The sequence below is a fragment of the Rhinopithecus roxellana genome, chromosome 1 (assembly GCF_007565055.1).
Source record: "Rhinopithecus roxellana isolate Shanxi Qingling chromosome 1, ASM756505v1, whole genome shotgun sequence".
Lineage (NCBI taxonomy): Eukaryota > Metazoa > Chordata > Mammalia > Primates > Cercopithecidae > Rhinopithecus > Rhinopithecus roxellana.
The window spans coordinates 51482594-51499091 of NC_044549.1; the positions used below are offsets into that span (position 1 = coordinate 51482594).

The 16498-nt window shown below is 52.6% G+C and overlaps 1 protein-coding gene across 3 annotated transcripts in view; it reads right to left on the reverse strand.

Moving 5' to 3' along the window:
* The window catches only part of SLC6A6 (solute carrier family 6 member 6), an 87355-nt gene that overhangs the window by 23927 nt on the left and 46930 nt on the right, over nt 1–16498 (reverse strand). For all 3 annotated transcript variants that reach the window (XM_010384481.2, XM_010384482.2, XM_030917601.1), the window contains exon 6: nt 7298–7430. In XM_010384481.2, coding sequence (XP_010382783.1) covers nt 7298–7430 — 133 coding nt within the window. The remainder of the gene's footprint in view (nt 1–7297; nt 7431–16498) is intronic.

Sequence of the window (16498 nt, forward strand, 5' to 3'; positions counted from 1 at the left end):
TGGGTCACACTGCATGTTCCAGACAGGCCAAGATCAGGTGTGAGGTAGGGACTAGAAATGATATGGCCATCTCCTCCCAAGGACCTTCTCTTCCTGTCCTGCAAGCACTGTTTGTGGCATCAGTTCTCATGGATGGATTTTCCCATCTTATTCAACACAAGGAGTTTCCAGACAGGGTTTATGCCTGGGAGGAGCTCAAAGGTGCCTGGCTGAATGGACGGTGAGATCCTAGCGTTTCAGGCCGGGCACTGGCTGAGTAGAAACATCCCAGGCACAAGCCCACTTCATCCTCACCACGCCCCCCAGGACAGTGGTTTACAGTGGAGAAACTGAGGCTGGGTGGGCTTTAAGGACTTGCCCAGGGCATCAACGGAGTCCAGGATTTGAACCCAGAGCCTGTGGAGGGCTAACCTCTGAGCAGAAAGGCATGAAGTATTTTACTTCGACATGCAGAAAGCTCATGGTGGCCACCTAGAAACACTGAGACTGGCTGGCAGAGCCCTGGGCCACATCTGGGGATCGGGGACCTGGGAGGAAACACCGCACGGTCAATGCGCCCATTTTACAGGAGAGGAAATTGAGATGACGAGAAAAGGAGGAATGTGCCCATGGAGTTGAGGGTGCAGTGCCAGGGCACTGCTGGGGCCCAGGTATGTAACAAACACTGACAGATAGTGACAGAGCCCAAAACCTCACCTAGATGGCACCAGGACCCTCGACAGAGCACATTCTCGTGGCCATGATCCCTTTGAGTAGAAACAATGAGAAAGGGACTTCAGAAAAGGGCAAAAAGGAAGCTTTCAGGGCCTGCTTAGCTCAGCTGCCCTCAGCCCAATAACCCCCAGGCAGTGTTTATTGAGCACTTACTGTATACCTAGCACTGTTCCAAATGCTGTGACGTCTATTCTCACTGGCTCCTGCCCTAACCCTCTGAGGTAAGTTTTATTACTATCTCCATTTTGCAACAAGAAAACTGAGGCCCAGAGAGAGTCCATCACTTGCCCAGGGTCACATGGCCTTAAGCAGCAGAACGGGGACCTGCCCCACAGCCCACACATAGGAGACTGGCAAAAAGCCTCCCACAACTGGCAGTTTACTGACTCTCCCCAAGAGCAGAGGGCAGCCAGGAGGGAGGCCCGCAGATCTGAATCCAAGCTTAGAGGCTGGCTTGCCATGAGACCTCCAGGAAGCCGCTGTCCCCTCTAGACTCTGTTTCCCCACCTGGAAGTAAAGGGTTGGGACTGCAGGAGCTCTGAGGTTGCCTCCTACTCTGCCACTCTAGGTTGAGGGGTAGAGAGGCTGTGGGTCAGCTGGGGAGCCACCTCTACCAGGGGTTGTATGCTGCCTCTGCCACCCCTTGCTAGTGACCTGGGTGGGCCTCAGCTTCCCCATCTGTCCACTGAGGATACGGGAACGCTGACCTTGCTTGCTGGCCCCTGGCCTGCTGTGAGCATTCAAGAAGCCTCCTTGGCCAGCACTGTCAGGACAGCCCTCCAACACTGAGAGGGTGGGCCCTACTCCTGCCTCTGCCCCCAGGCGTCCTTTGTTCCTCCAGGCCTCAGTTTCTCCAGCCACCGTCATCTCTTCTCCCTGAGGCCAGGAGCCCACATGATTTCCCAAGGATGGGAAGGCAGACGTGGAGGGCTGGGGCACATCAGGAAGCCACAGAAGGGGGAAGAAGTGAAAAAAGAAAACCAGCCTGCCTCTCCCTTCCTGAGGACAGGCGGCCAGGCGGCCAGGCGCCCCAACCAGTTCCCACCTCTGGGGCCCTTTGTGGGCCACACCCGGGCTGGCGAACAATAGCTGCTGACAGCAGCCCTGCAGGGGTCTCCAGAGGCGGCCACTTCAAAGCCAGCCAGGCCTCCACTGGGCCAAAGCCTCTGTGGCCAGAGGGCTTTGTGTCAGGGACGGGTGTGGAGGTGGCTTTTCTTGTTTTCCCGTAGTTAGTTTATTTAACAAGCACTTACGCAGTGCAGATTTTGTACCGGGCACTCAGCTAAGAGCTTCATGAGTTTCAACTAATTTAATCCTCAGACAACTGAGAAGAGCCAGGCACCAGCCTCACCTGCATTTTCTAGATGAGGAGACTGCCCAGAGAGGTGGGGGCACCTGCCTGGAATCACAGAGTTAGTGGTGGCGGATGCGGGATGGATCCAGGCCAGCTGGTGTCAGGTCCCCACACCTTTGGGATGTGTGTCATTGTTCCTCCCCAAATCCTGGTCACACCACCTCAGCCATGTGAAGGGAAAATAAAATCTCAGGACCCCAAACTCACTATGCAGAAGGAAAAAGTTAAGCTTGGGAACTGAGTCACACACACACAAAACCGGCCTGCCTTCTGTTCTTCAGAAGAGAGCTGTGAGATACAGGCCACATATCTCCCCAGGCAGCCTCCCTCACCCTGACAATGTAAACTCACAGCTCACCTTCACAGGTACGGGACAAAGCGACAAGAAATTAGCCATCTGCCCACACGTCCAGGCATGTGTCTCCTTCCTCCACCGTGTGTGCACCCTACCCTATGGAAAATGTGTGTGTTCTCTACCCTATGGAAAATGCAGATTTGCTGAGAGACACCATGCATAACTACCTGAATTACCTATTCCTCTGTCCCCTCCTGCTGTTTCCCCTTACATTTTTTTATTTGAGACACGGTCTCTGTTGCCCACGCTAGAGTGCAATGGCGCAATCAAAGCTCACTGCAGTGTCAACTTCCCGGGCCTAAGAGATCCTCCTACCTCAGCCTCCTGAGTAGCTGGGACTACAGGTACGCGCCACCATGCCCAGCTACATTTTAGTAGAGACAGGGTTTCGCCATGTTGACCAGGTTGGTCTTGAACTCCTGAACTTAAGCAATCTGCCCTCCTCTGCCCCCCAAGTGCTGGGATTACAGGTGTGAGCTACTTCTCTGGGCCTCCCCTTTATATACTGAGGTTCTCAAAACCCTCTTTGGAGAAAGTGCAGGCCACAGACCCGACTGTGGCTCGTGTCTCTTTTTCCTGGGCGCATCTTCAAACTTGGCAAAATAAACCTCTAAGCTGATTGAGCCCCCTGACTCAGATAGGTTTTGGTTTACAGCAGCAGGTTTGAAAGCCACTCTTGCTTTGCAGAATCTGATGCTCCGAGGACAAGCCCCTGAGAGCCATGCTTTCAACTTTTCCGTGGCTTCCCCGGGATCCCCAAGGGAGAGGCTGGTGCCAGCCGCTGCCAGGGGCCTCTAGTGGTGGCCCAGCAGGCCTTGCCGTGGGACATGGTATTTTTCCACTCTTGCTGGTGAACCTTCGTGGCTCCTCTGAGCCCTAGACCCAAAAGCCCTGTGGCCCAGTTGTCCGGGAAAACTTGCAAGGACAACTTTTCTCCATCCCCTCTGGGCAGTAGAAAAGAGGGTGGCTGAGCAGCAGGGGGAGCCGGGCATCTTTGGGAGGTAAGATCTGGGCAGCAGCAGCAGGGGGAGCTAGGCATCCTTTGGGAGGTAAGGGTCTGGGCAGCAGGGCTCGCTATTGATCCCAGAGATCCTAGGCAGGCCCCGAGGGTCCTCAGCGCCCGGGCTGTTGGTGAGGGGCTTCACTAACTCATTTCACATAAGGGGAAGGTGAGGCTGAGAAAGTGAAAGGGCCTTGTCCAAAGTCATGCAGTTTGGGGGACCCAGAGCTAAAAGGATGTGGCTCTGACTTCGCCTGCTTTGCTTTTAACCAGGCAAAAAAGAGCTGTTTCAGAGGCCAACAGCGAAGAGCCCCAGCCTCAGTGAACATCCGTGCTCACTCCAGGGCTTCCTCTCCATGCATCTGCAGGGCTTGCACTTCCTATGTGCGTGTCTGGATCTCTGCCCCCTTCCCAGACCCCACTCTGTGACAGCAGGGACATGCCTGGCACATGCCCTACTTACTGCATCCTCAGGCTGGCACGGGGGTGGGCACAGGAGGTGGAAGAGTGTGGGGCACCCATGTCGGGAGTGGGGCTGCCTGGGTCCAAATCCCCACAGAGCCACTGACAAGCTGTGTGATGCTGGGCAAGGTAATAAGCCTCTCTGAACCTGAGTTTCCCCATCTGTAAAATGGGACTAATAACCACACATACTCCAAAACATGAGGAGGATTCAATGAGCTACCCAGCAGCACTGAGAATGCTACCCGGCACTCACGGGCTACTGCGCTTTCGCCACCATTATCACCATTTGTTGAATGGACTAATGGCAGCCTAGTTTTGAACCTCTGGAATAGCGAAAATTACAAAAAAGGAAACTGCAACCTAGAGAGGCAAAGTGATTTGAACTCAGATCCTGAGCCTTTCGGGCTGGGGCTCTCCCTCCATTACCCTCCTACTCCTCCTTGCTGGACTAGACACGAGAGCAGGGCCTTGGCAGGATGAGGTCCGTCTGCTGCCTGTGGGCCCAGCCCCCACCACGTCAACCACAAACCTGGTCTGTGGCCAGGGCTGGAAGCCATGGCCAGCGAGCAGTCAGCCTCTCAGCCATGGGGCTTGAGGAAGTCCACAGAGGCTGACTGTGTTTGTCTTGGCTTCTCTGGCCTGGCCCAGGCTCTGCTATTGTTCTGGGAATCACGCCCACCCCTGGGAGGCCTAGAGCTACCCCACGAAGGAGGTTGTTGCTAAGGATGACATGGGAGGACCCCGGGAAGGTCAAGTCTTTGCTCGGCCACAGCTGCAGCCTGGTACCCTCTCTTCTGGCTTTGACACTACTCTCCTGTGTTCTGCATTATGGCTCAAAAGTTGCTCACTGTCCCTGGCAGACATCAGCCTCCTCCATCAGACTGGGTGCTCCTCAAGGGTCTGGGTCAAACACACCTCAGGGCCTTTGCACAGGCTGTCCCTTCTACCTGGAGATTTTCCCCTCCATATACTCACCTGGCTCAGCCCTTCACTTCCTTCACATCCTTGCCTAGAGTCACTTTCTTGGTAGGCCTTGCCTGGCCACCCTATTTAAAATTGCTCCCAACACTCCCCATTCTCCTCTGTTTGACCTTTTCCCATAGCTCGCATCCCCATTTGACTCCTATACATTTTTCGCATTCATCTTGTTACAACCTGACTCTTCCTGCCAGGCCATCAGCTCCTGGAGCACAGGAATTTTTGTCTGTTTTGTGAACCACTGCATGTCCCCCAGTGCTGTTTCTACAAAGCACCTGGCACATGGTAGAGGCTCAAAAAATACTAGTGCATAAGTAAGTGATGATGTCTCCAGCACTGCTGAGGACCAGTGCTCACAGAAACTTCCTCACTTCTGTGTGAGGAAAGTGAGGCAAGAGTGAAGAAGGGCATGGTGGCGTGCGCCCGTGGTCTCAGCTACTCAAGAGGCTGAGGTGGGAGGATGGTTTGAGGATGGCTTGAGCCCAGAAAGTGAGCTGAGATCAAGCCGCTGCATTTCAGCCTGGGCAACAGAGGCAGACCCTGCCTCAAATTAAAAAAAAAAAAAAAAAAAAAAAAAAAAAAGAAGGAAATTAGCATTTACAGAACCGTCTGTGCCAAGCATTGTGCCAGGTGTTTAACACACCCCATTTTAACCCTTACTATCACTTATTTTATAGAGGAGGAAACTGAGGCTCAGAGAGGAGGAAGTGACCTTGGATAAGTCACTTGACCTCCCTAAGCCTGAATTTTCTCATTGTTTAAAGAAAGGAATAAAATGGTGTGTTTGTAAGATGGAGCACCGGGGTAGCACAGTGAGGGTGCTCTCCAAGGAGGTGCAGGAAATACCCATGTCCCCTGCTCCTGCCTGTTCCGGGCAGGACCGTGCTCACTGGTGTGCAGGGGCAGGTGTCCAAGGCCTGGACTGCTTCCTTTCCACCCCGGGCTTCAGGATGGCAGGGTGGTTCTGCCCCAAGAAACAAGCAGAGGGCACTGTGTGTGTTGGAGGGGGGTGCACAGGATCACCATCATTCTACCTCTTGCAACCCTGGAGTCCCACGTCTTGCAAGGGTAAGTGACTGGAGTAATTACTTGGATCTCTACAGATCTGGGATTTCGCCTCTTTGGGGGCTCTTTATCCAGGCAGAGCACATTCCTCAACCCTCAGTGCCACTTTGTGGCTGGGGCAGCTAAGGTCACTGCCCACAGCTCCGCCTGGAATGCCACCTTAAGACACTCCTTTGACTTTTGGGGTTTTTTTGATCTTAAAGAGATGTTCCCTTTTTTGGGATGTGAGTCACTGGGGAAAGCGTTGAGAGGGCACCATCTAAAGGCAGATGAGCAAATGCCTTTGTTCTTGATAGCTTAGGGCCCTGGGTTCAGGCTTACACCTGTGATCGCAACAGACCCCTGCACCAGCCTTTGGCATCAGCACAGCCATGACAACAGCCAGTGTCTAGGTTATTAGGGAACAGTTCGGCTCTAGTTAGTAACAGGTAATGTTTCAGTTATTGGTTAACATTTTCACTATTGCTAATCTATCAGTTATACCTAAACCCTTAAAATTACAAGCTATTGCTAATCTATCAGTTATACCTAAAACCTTAAAATTACAAGCTAACATTTTACATGTGTTAATCACTAACATCCTAGTCACTATGTGACATATTAATCAGCAGCAAACACTCCAGTTATGAATAATACTTTGGTTAACAGCTAACATCTTGGCCATGAGTGGATGATTTAATAATAAGCTAACACTTTCCTGAACAACTAACATTGGAGGTGCCGGCTGAAATGTTAGTTATAAGATAACTCCGTTAATCTGATTTAGCAGCTAAAATCTAAGCCAGTGCCTCTCAATCCATAAAGTGCATTTGGATTATCTGGGGGTAATGTTACAACACAGTCTGAGTTTGTAGGTTTGGGGCAGGGCCACGAAGCTCCCCGCAATGCTAATGGGAATGCTTGTGGCCCCCTCTGCAAAGTGAGGGTCCATGCTGTGGCTAATGGCTCTTACTACGGTTGCTGGCTAACCTCCTGTTACCAGCTAACCTATTTATTAGAAGTCCAACACTAGTTATCTGCTACCATCTGCATTGACTGCCAATACCTTGAGATGAGAAAGGTGTGGTGGGTGGGGCTAGCTTGTGTAGGCTCCAGAGAGCCTGACTCTTCAGTATTCAGGAATTCTGTGAGCTGGTCTTTAAACCGTCAGCAGCTTGAAAGCAGGTATGGTGGGAGCACTGACACCATGAAACGGACAAACACTACACACCTGGGTTTCACTTTTTTCCAGAGGGCTGGCTTATCGGCACACCACCACCGGCCACCTCCCTCCTGGGGCGTGGCTCATTGCAGGCAGGAAGTGGGGGAGAGGGCCAGCCTGGCACAGCTCTCCAGGAGTCAGGGGAGGGACAGAAGTCCAACTTACCTTCCCAGTGGACCTGACGCCCTTCCAGATGCAGAAGAAACACACTAGCCAGACTAAAAGAAGGCAGAGAGCGAGGTCCCATTTCAGAGAGCCTGGGTGGTCGATTCCAGGGGACAAGCTCAGCACGTTGCGCCTTGAAGCAAATACAGAGCCAGAAGTCAGTAAGGGGACTGGCCCCGGGGTAGAGAGAGCCAAGGCCCAGACATTAACAGGCTGGGGGTCAAATCCCATCTGAGGTGCTGCATGTACATGTCACCTCACCTTTCCAAACCCAGGAATCCCCATTTGTCTTGAGACAGAGTTGTTGCAAAGAAAAGGATGGACTCAGACTCCAGATTCAGGCAAAACCAGGTTCAACTCAGTCTGGCCTCAGGCAAGTTAAGGAACCCCTGAGCCTCAGTTTCCTTATCTGTGAAATGGGCACTGATTTTCTGCTGGGACTTCAGCAGAACCTTCTTCAGTGCGCCAAACACTAGGTTCAATTCTCAGCTCTACTGTTCGTTCCGTCACTGACAGAAGGAAGTTAGCCAACTTTACCAGACCTCCGGCTCCTCATCTATAAAATGTTGCCCTCCCCCAACATTCTCCCTTATTATTTTATTCACCCCTGTGTAACCTGGATCTCTCACTAAAATATAAGTCACACAAGATCCTAAATTCACGGTCCGGGATGCAGCTAGCACTTGATAAACCTTTGCAGATGTAACTGTGGTGTTCAGATGCCCAGGGAAGCTTCAGGCACACAGCCAGCACCTAAGCAGCGCTGGTTTCCTCCCCTGGCCTGCCAGGGTTTTGAGGATCTCAGAGAGAGGCAGGTAAACGGTTTGAAGGATAACTGGCACCGGACAGCCACCGACCCTGCCCAGGATGACACAGCAGAGCATGGGTCTTTGGAGTCCAGACCTAAGCTTCCCGCCAATCCAAGCTGATTCCTGCTGTCTGCTAAACAGGCACACAAGCACCTACTCACAGACATTCTTGTGGACAACAGCACCTGAAAGCAGGCCAGGGTGGTGCAGGGTACTGACAGCCCAGGCCATGAAACTTGATGCCAGAAGTGGCATCCATGGTCCCAGAGCTCTGGCTGCTGCAACAGTGATCGAGGACAGCTACACTGAGCATAGGGACATCGGCCCCGCCCACTGGGCCTCCCAGGTTACCTGTCCAGCACAGGCTGCTGGCCACACCACACTCCAGGGTGTTTGCGAACCCCTGGAAGAAGCTGAGTTTCCTTCTAATGGGAGTCAGCTCCCTGCCTGAAGGTCACACTCCCATGCAGGAGGGACAGGGAGTGAAGTGTGACCCTTTGCCTCAGTTTCCCCTTTTGTAAAATGGGAATAACAGCTCCCACCCAGGATGCTCTTGGGAAAGTATTCTGGAACATCCCAAGCTTTCAGCCAGTCCGTGGGATTACCCCCACAGTCAGGGCTCTGGTTCTCACAACACACACTGGGCCTACCTTTATCATTTTTTTTTTTTTTTCTAGAGAAGCTTCAACATAAGGACTTTGAATAAATCCAATATTCCCCTTCTCAACTGGCATTCAAGTAAGGCCTTTCTTTAGTTCACTGCTGTGTTCCCAGCACCTAGAACAGCACCTGGCCCATTGGAGAAGCTCAATAAAGACATGTTGAGTGAATAAGTGAATGAGCGGACTCAACTGGGAGGACAGCAAGTTCACATGTCACTGTAGGACCAATCTGTGAAATACTCCCACTAACAGCCATAAAAAGGGACAGCTTTTCTTTGCCCTTTTCTTGCTGGTCACAGTGACATCAGTGGGCTCCCCCTGGCACCTGATAATGTCATTCTGATAATGCTGACGGACTAAATAAAAGTCACCAGCAACCAACTGCTTTCCAAGGCCTTTTCAGTTTATCTCATCTGATCCAAGGAGTAGAGGCCATTCACCCCATTTTACAGATGGGGAAAATCAAGGCTTGGAGGGTCCACTTGCCCATGGTCACAGAGCCAGCAGGTGACACAGAGCTGCCACCCCAAGCCCACTCCTGTGTGACTCCAAAAGCAGTGCTCTCTCTACTCCACTACACTGTTGATGTGATTTTAAGAGAAAACAGAGCCTAAATTTTAAAAACAATCTCTTCAGTCCCCTACTATATGCTGGGATCACCTGGCACCTTGGGGCAGGGGGCATCTCTATAGGGCAGGCTGGCAGCCAACCGCATCCCAGCTGGGGCCCTGCCAAGCATGTGGATCTGGCGCCTGCTATGGCTTTAAAACAAAAAGCCTTTCCTCATTCTGCAGGGCTCAGCACCTTCAATGAAAGCCAGGGCAGGCTGGGCAGTGGCCCAAGACTTCCTTGTGAATGGGCAGCACCAGGAGAGGAGGAAGAGCACCTTTCCACCGTCTCCCAGGCCCTCCAGGTGCACTCTCCTCGGTCTCAATGAAGCCTCCCTGAGGTTCTAGAAGACTCACTGTAGAGCCCCTGTCTGTCTTCCGCTGTCCTGTCCCACGCTGGGGAAACGTCTGTCTTGCCCACCAGACCCTGAACATCCCAAGGACAAGGGCTTTATATGCTGATGAGATGTCCAGTCACAAGACAGCCTTTCCTTTGATTCTTCAGGACGAGCTGGCTGAGAAGCTTAATACCCTGGAGCCCCGATTGTGACCATACCCAGCCTGTGGCCAGCTGACCCAACAGCATCTGCCTTTCTCCCACCACCATGCTGGGCAAACCAGTGGTGCCCAATACTGATGGGAGGCTGCCACACTGGCTTGCTCGGGGCAGCTGACCAGCTATGCAGTCTACAACAAAGAAAATGAGTCCTCCACCTGCTTCTCCATTGCTGGTGGTAGTCCCTTTGCAGGATCTCATGGTGGCATCCAGGGATGTTTGCTTTGACCAGGCAATTCCATTCCCAGGATTATCTTCTATAGTTACACCTGCATGGGTGGCCAGAGACACCGTACCCACCCCAAGCAGTGCTGTCTATAGAGTGAAAGGTTGGAAACGACTCAAATTCCATTAAGAGGAGCTTGTAAACTGTGAAGCAGGCACACACTGGAACACAATGCTCGGTGTAAAACAATGGGAAAGTTCTGCGTCCTACTAAGGAGCTAGGACCTGGAGACAAAATGCAGGAAGGGAAGCAAGGTGAAGAACAGTGCATGAGACATGCTCCCTACTGTGTAAAGAGGGAGGGAGACAGAGACACATTTGTACTTGAATACACACATACTATTTTTGGCAGGACACACAAGAAGCTGGTGGCAGTTGCTGCCTGTGTGGGGGAGGGGGATGCACTTTGCAATGTATTTTTGCACTACTTCAATGTTTTTAATGTGCACATATCACCTTTATAAAAGTTATTTTAAATTCTTGAAAAGCTTTATAACGGGCCATGTGAATGTACCAGGACTGAAACCAATGTATCTCATCAATCAGGATTTGTCACAACATAGCCTGACACAGGCTCAGGGCCAGAGCAACTGACATTCTTTCCAAAGATATCTTGGGCAGCCATGCCGGCTGAATCTCGGGCGGGCCCCTCCACAGTCCCTTCCGTGTCTGACTTCCAGAGTCTTCCCAGCCAGAAAGCAGTCGATCAGGATCCAGCCAATCCCTACCCAGTGGTGAGGGCGTGCTCAGTAAACTGTAGAGTGCCATGCCGGGGGAACGCCATGGTGCACTGCCACTCACCTGTGCCTCCTAAGTACCCCAGGAGGAAGCTGCACAGGCTCCCTACAGTGTTAACACAGCTCTCCCAGCACACTGTCTCTGCCCCTGTCCAGGCCCCTGACACCCCCAGGATGATTTCCAGCAGCCTCTTCATCCTCCCTCCACTCCTGTCCCCACAAGTCAGAGGGAATCTATTAATACCTATGGCAGGCCACATCCCTCCTCTGCTCCACATCCTCCTGAGGCTCCCACTCCGCAGCCAACACAGCTCGCCTGACCTTGCCATTCAGACTCAGACCCTAACTGCTGTCTGGGACATTCCCTGAACAGGTCAAATGCGATCCTGCCTTAAGGCCTTGGACCTAACTGCTTCTCTCGGTCACTTGTTCCAAAGCTCCCTCGTCCCTTTCCTTTAGGTCTCTGTCCAAAGGCAATATCCCCAGGGCAGCTGCTCCTGGCCACCCTCTGTAAAAAGTATCCCTGGTCACTCTTCTTCCCCTGCCCAGGGCCTGTTTCTGATCACTTATTGCTTTTATACTATAATATTATATATGCTATCTATTTAATGTCTGTCTGTCCCATTAAAATGTCAGTCCCAAGAAGGCAGGGTCTATGTCTGCCTTGATCACTGAACAGTGCTTGGCATGTAATAGGTGTTCAGCGGACATTAGTTGAATAAATTAATTATACCCATTTGGTTGATGGGGAAACTAAGGCTCAGACAGGTTCAGGAATGCACCCGAAATCACTCAGATAGAAATCAACCCTGGATCTGGTTCCCTTTTCCTGATGCCACCCTGGGGACCAGGCACCTCATGTGCTGGGCCTGGTGCTGGCCTTGGCAAGGGCCCCAGCATCCCCAGCTTCCTCATGTCTCTCATGCAGAGGGAGGAGACTCCGAGGTAAGCTGCATTCTTGTCCAAGAATAGTAATGATTCACTCCAGGGTGGGATCCAAAAAAGAATTGCCTGGACGTCTGTTTTGAGTCGGCCGCCCTGCTGCCGTCCAGCCGGCACTCAGAGATGTAAATACGTCCTCCTAGCAGGCCAAATCGTTTCCTTTTGACTGCAGGCCAGCCATTTATTGGCCATGGTTCTCCCCTGGAGACTGGCAGAGGCAACAATTATAAAAAGGCCCGTCCGCCCAGAGCATGGGGCCGTGTAGCCTTTCTCCACCGCCTCCTCCTTCCGACAGCTGCAGGGGAAGATTGGCTGAGCAGGCCTTGTTTGCAAATATGACTCATTTCTTTGATTCTAATAAAGTCTAATGATACGTGCCGAGCTCCCAGGGGGCTCTGGAGGAGCCTAGGAGGAAGGCACGGCTCCAGCCTGATGGAGGGCATCTGGCCAGGTCTGGCTCTGCCTGTCCTCCAGGGCAACCTTGGGACAGAGGTGACCCCAGACAGCAAGGAGCAGCAGGGGGACAAAAGCTCTGCTTCCCCATCCCAGAGCAACTCGGCGCTCAATTATAAAGCCAGCGTGAAATGACTGTCTCTGGGGCCCCGGTGGCTTCTCATGAGGATCTGGGAAAGTGCAGCTCATTGGCTCCTACTGAGAATGATGGCTTAGCACTGCACACAGGGTGGGCATAGGGGTTCAGGCTGAGAGAAGACCCCACAAGTAACCTGGGAGTGGGGAGACACACACGTGGCACAATGTGACCTGTGACCATGGACTTGGGCTCCCAGGCCTGGCCTGGGCTCTGGGCTGGTGGCTGGTAGGAACACGGACAAAAGGTTAGCTGGAGGCAGGATGCAGTGCTGAATGCCAGGGCTGGAAGCTTTGCTCCTTCTAGCTGCGTGTGTGACCTCGGGCAGGGCACTGCCATTCTTGCATCGTCAGTGTCCCATGGCCCCCTGCAAAGTGCATCCCTGGTCTTAGCTCCATAACGCTCAAGCCAGGCTGTGAGTCATTGGGACCACGCTACTTCTGTTTACAGAGAAGTGAAGAGGGCGTGGAGAGGTGAGGTCACTGCCTTAAGGTCGTGCAGCTGGGATGTGTGGGAGCCAGAGTTGGGTTGTGTCTCTCCTGACAAGGAAAGGGGAATGTCACCCATTGCTGCTCTGCTTTCTCCTCTGTGAAAACAGAGGGAGGAGGGGCTGTGGCAGGGAGGGTCAATAGGGACCTTCCCTGACCAGAAGCCAGGAGATAGCTCCGCTCCCCCGGTGCCTCGTACCCCTGACTTCCAGAGACTCCTGAGCACCTGCCAGCAGCACCTGCTGAAGGAAAGGACGGGCCAGGGACCTATGCATCTGACGCACGTAAGAGAAGTGAAAGGAAGCAATGGCTGGGGCTGGGCTTTAGCTTGAGGGCCACCAAGACCAACCTTCGAGGGTATCCTCGCTGCTCTGCCGCCCAACTGGCTCCCAGACAGCAACGCGCAAAAATCTCCGACAAGATTCACTTGAGAGAAACCTCAGAGCCAGACGCTGCAGGGTTGGTGGCTATCTTCAGGGGGATTCAGATAAGTTTCACCCCAAAGGGAACCCAGACCTGCTGAAGGCTGAGGCCTCTGAGGCCCCATATACATCCAGCCTCTCTTTCCCACCAGTGTGTTCCCTAAGGAATCACAAAAATCACATTCAATTCAGTCACACCACCTCCCTTCTCATATACCTTCCATGGTTTCTCCTCCAAGAGAACGAAGTTCAAATGTACCCGCCTAACATCCAAGGTTTTGACCCTTCTCCCTGGCCCTACCTGTCCCTCACCCGTGCATCCTATGCTCTAGCCGAACCATCCCAAATACTTATGTGCTTTCAGCACGCTGACTCTGCATGGGCTGTTCCTCCTACCTAAACTGTCTTGTCACTCTCCTTTTCTGCCTAGTGAGCTTCTACTCATCCATCAAAGCCCAGCTCACATGCTCCTCCATCTGCGGACGGGGAAGTGAGCCAGAGAGAGGTAGTGATTTGCTGCTCCACACAGGTGAATGCAGACATGGAACTAACGAGGAGATTCAGCACCCAGTGGGCACTTGCTGTGTTGAAATAGTCTCAGTCCTTTCTGTCAGGGTGAGATCATAGCATGGGAAAAGCCATGAGAGGGTTCTGAGCTGCAAAATAACAGGTTGGATTCAGAATTGGTTACGGAGGTGCAAGGATAAGGCACAGAGAGATCCAAGAGGCCAGTGCTGGTGTCCAGGAGAGTGATGGGGGTCCCAAGGGGGTGACAGTGCGTTGCGACAGTGCTCAGATTCTAGGTATACTCTGAAGGGGGAGCCAAGAGGATGTGTGAATTGGATGTGGGATTTGAGGTAGGAAGAAGAGTTCTGGATGATGCCTACATATTTCCCCCACTTAGAAAGCCTCTGCAGAGACTGCATGAAATGACAGGGGCAAGTTCCTAGTACTATGCTCACGGGAGTCACCTATTCCCCACTGGTTCTCTTGCCTTTCCACCATTACATGCCAAGAAAAGAGAAGGCTCTTGAAGGCAGGAGGCCAGGTCTTTCCTGCCCATGGGACCCAGCTCAGGGCTGGAACTCAGCTGTTCCCTGGTGTAGCTCTCTGGCCTCGGCCTGTGCTGTGAAGGCAGGTCACAGGAGGCAGCGCTGATCTTGCCTAAGCCTGCTTTCCAGGCTCTTGCTCCATGGCCCTCAATCTTCCCCAGGGTTCTAGAAAGAGGGCAAGTTATTTGCGAATGTTCAGGTGGTCTCACAAAGCTCTGCTGGAATCTGGGGCTGGGGGTGCAGGGGTAGGAGAGGTGTGAGAGCCGGAGCAGGAGACGAGTACCAAGCTGGCAGCCGGGGCTCTTTGGACAGAGCAAATCTATCTGGATCATGCAGAAGCTTGGGAAGGTGGCTGCAGAACCAGATACTCTCCAAAGATAAATACTGTCTCAGTGTCTTCCAGGCCAGAAAATGGAGCTGGGGTGCTCAGAACGGAGATTCTGTAAGGCAAGGGTCCCAGAATACCCCCAAGGGCCCAGTCCCTCTGGAAGGTGTGAGTGAGAACTGGCCATCCTGAGGACCTCACATTGCTCCCATGTGTTCCTTCTCTAAGGCCCCTGGGTCCCAGACAACAGTGAGACAAGCAGAGTCCAGAAGAGGATGGCCCCTTTACAATAGGGGGTGATTATTTAAGTTCATAACACTTAAAGAAACTGCCCTGAGGGTAGTTTTATGCACTATGAGGGCACCTGATAAGTAATAAGGGATTCTGGCCAGGCACGGTGGCTCACGCCTGTAATCCCAGCACTTTGGGAGGCTGAGGCAGGCAGATCATGAGGTCAAGAGATTGAGACCATCCTGGCCAACATGGTGAAACCCCATCTCTACTAAAAATACAAAAATTAGCCAGACATGGTGGCGCATTCCTGTAATCCCAGCTACTCAGGAGGCTGACGCAGGAGAATCACTTGAACCAGGGAGTCAAAGTTTGCAGTGAGCCGAGGTCACGCCACTGCACTCCAGCCTGGCAACAGAGCGAGACTCTGTCTCAAAAACAAAATAATAGTAATAATAATAAGAATGGATTCTCAGGGTTGGTCACCCAGGATCTCATGCAGTCAGGGTCATCCTACAACCTTGGGAGGGCAGCACTGCCATCTCCCCAGGCGCAGGTGAGGATACCATGGCCCAGAGAGTGGGACACACCTGCCCAAGCTAGAAGTGGCAGAGTGAGGGTTCAAACACAGGCAGGCCAGTCAATGTCTGAGGCAAGGAGGTCCCAGCAAACGCCCTAGTAACTGGCTGAGTGCCAGTGTCCAGGAGCAGGGCAGGCCCGGTTTTCAGGCTACGCCAAGAACAGCAGAGAAAGGCCAAGGCTGTGCCTTGGGCCCCATTCAAGTGAGAAACAGGAAGTGCCAGCCTTTCTTTGTCTGTGAACTCAGCTCCCCAGGGGGCGGGGAACCGAGGGGCAATGATTGTGCTTCCAGTGTCCCTTTTGTTTGTAGGTGGAAAATATACAAACAACAGGAACCCCCAGTGACAGCGGGCCTAAGGACCTGCCCTGAGCACACACTGAAGGCCTGGAGCAGCAGCAGTGACATAGACCGCCCAAGTAAGGATTCCATACCAGTGAGGGCAACCAAGCCCTTCTTTGCCAAGGATGTCCCAGCCCCAACCCCAAAGCATGGCTGGGGCCAGTCGGCAGGCCGCTCCCTCTTCTCTGGCCCATTCCTGGGCCAGCTCCTAAGAGGTGGGTAGACACCTTGAAAATGGCAAAACTACACATAAAAGACAGGGACTGTCATCTCGTGATGATTCAGAACCACCATCTTCCTTAACAGCACCCCTGCCCTGACTCACAACCTTCACGCAAGGCCTCATCTCACTTATTTCCAGGGTCAAGGGGCTGCACTTGAGTGCTAAGCTCCAAGGCTGGCTTATGAAGAAGAGGGAAATGATGCACTAGCCTATTTTTGATCAGCCTCTAAGCACTATGTTAGAAGACTTTCTCCACACATCAGCTCACTCAAGAGTTCCCCAAAATCAGGACTCCACATCCTGCCTTTCTAATGTTTGTCCTCTGTATCCTCCCTGTAGTTACTGACTACCGTTCTTCACTCCTCTCATGAAGAGACAGAATTTATTTCCTCCACCTCTTGAATCTGGGTTTG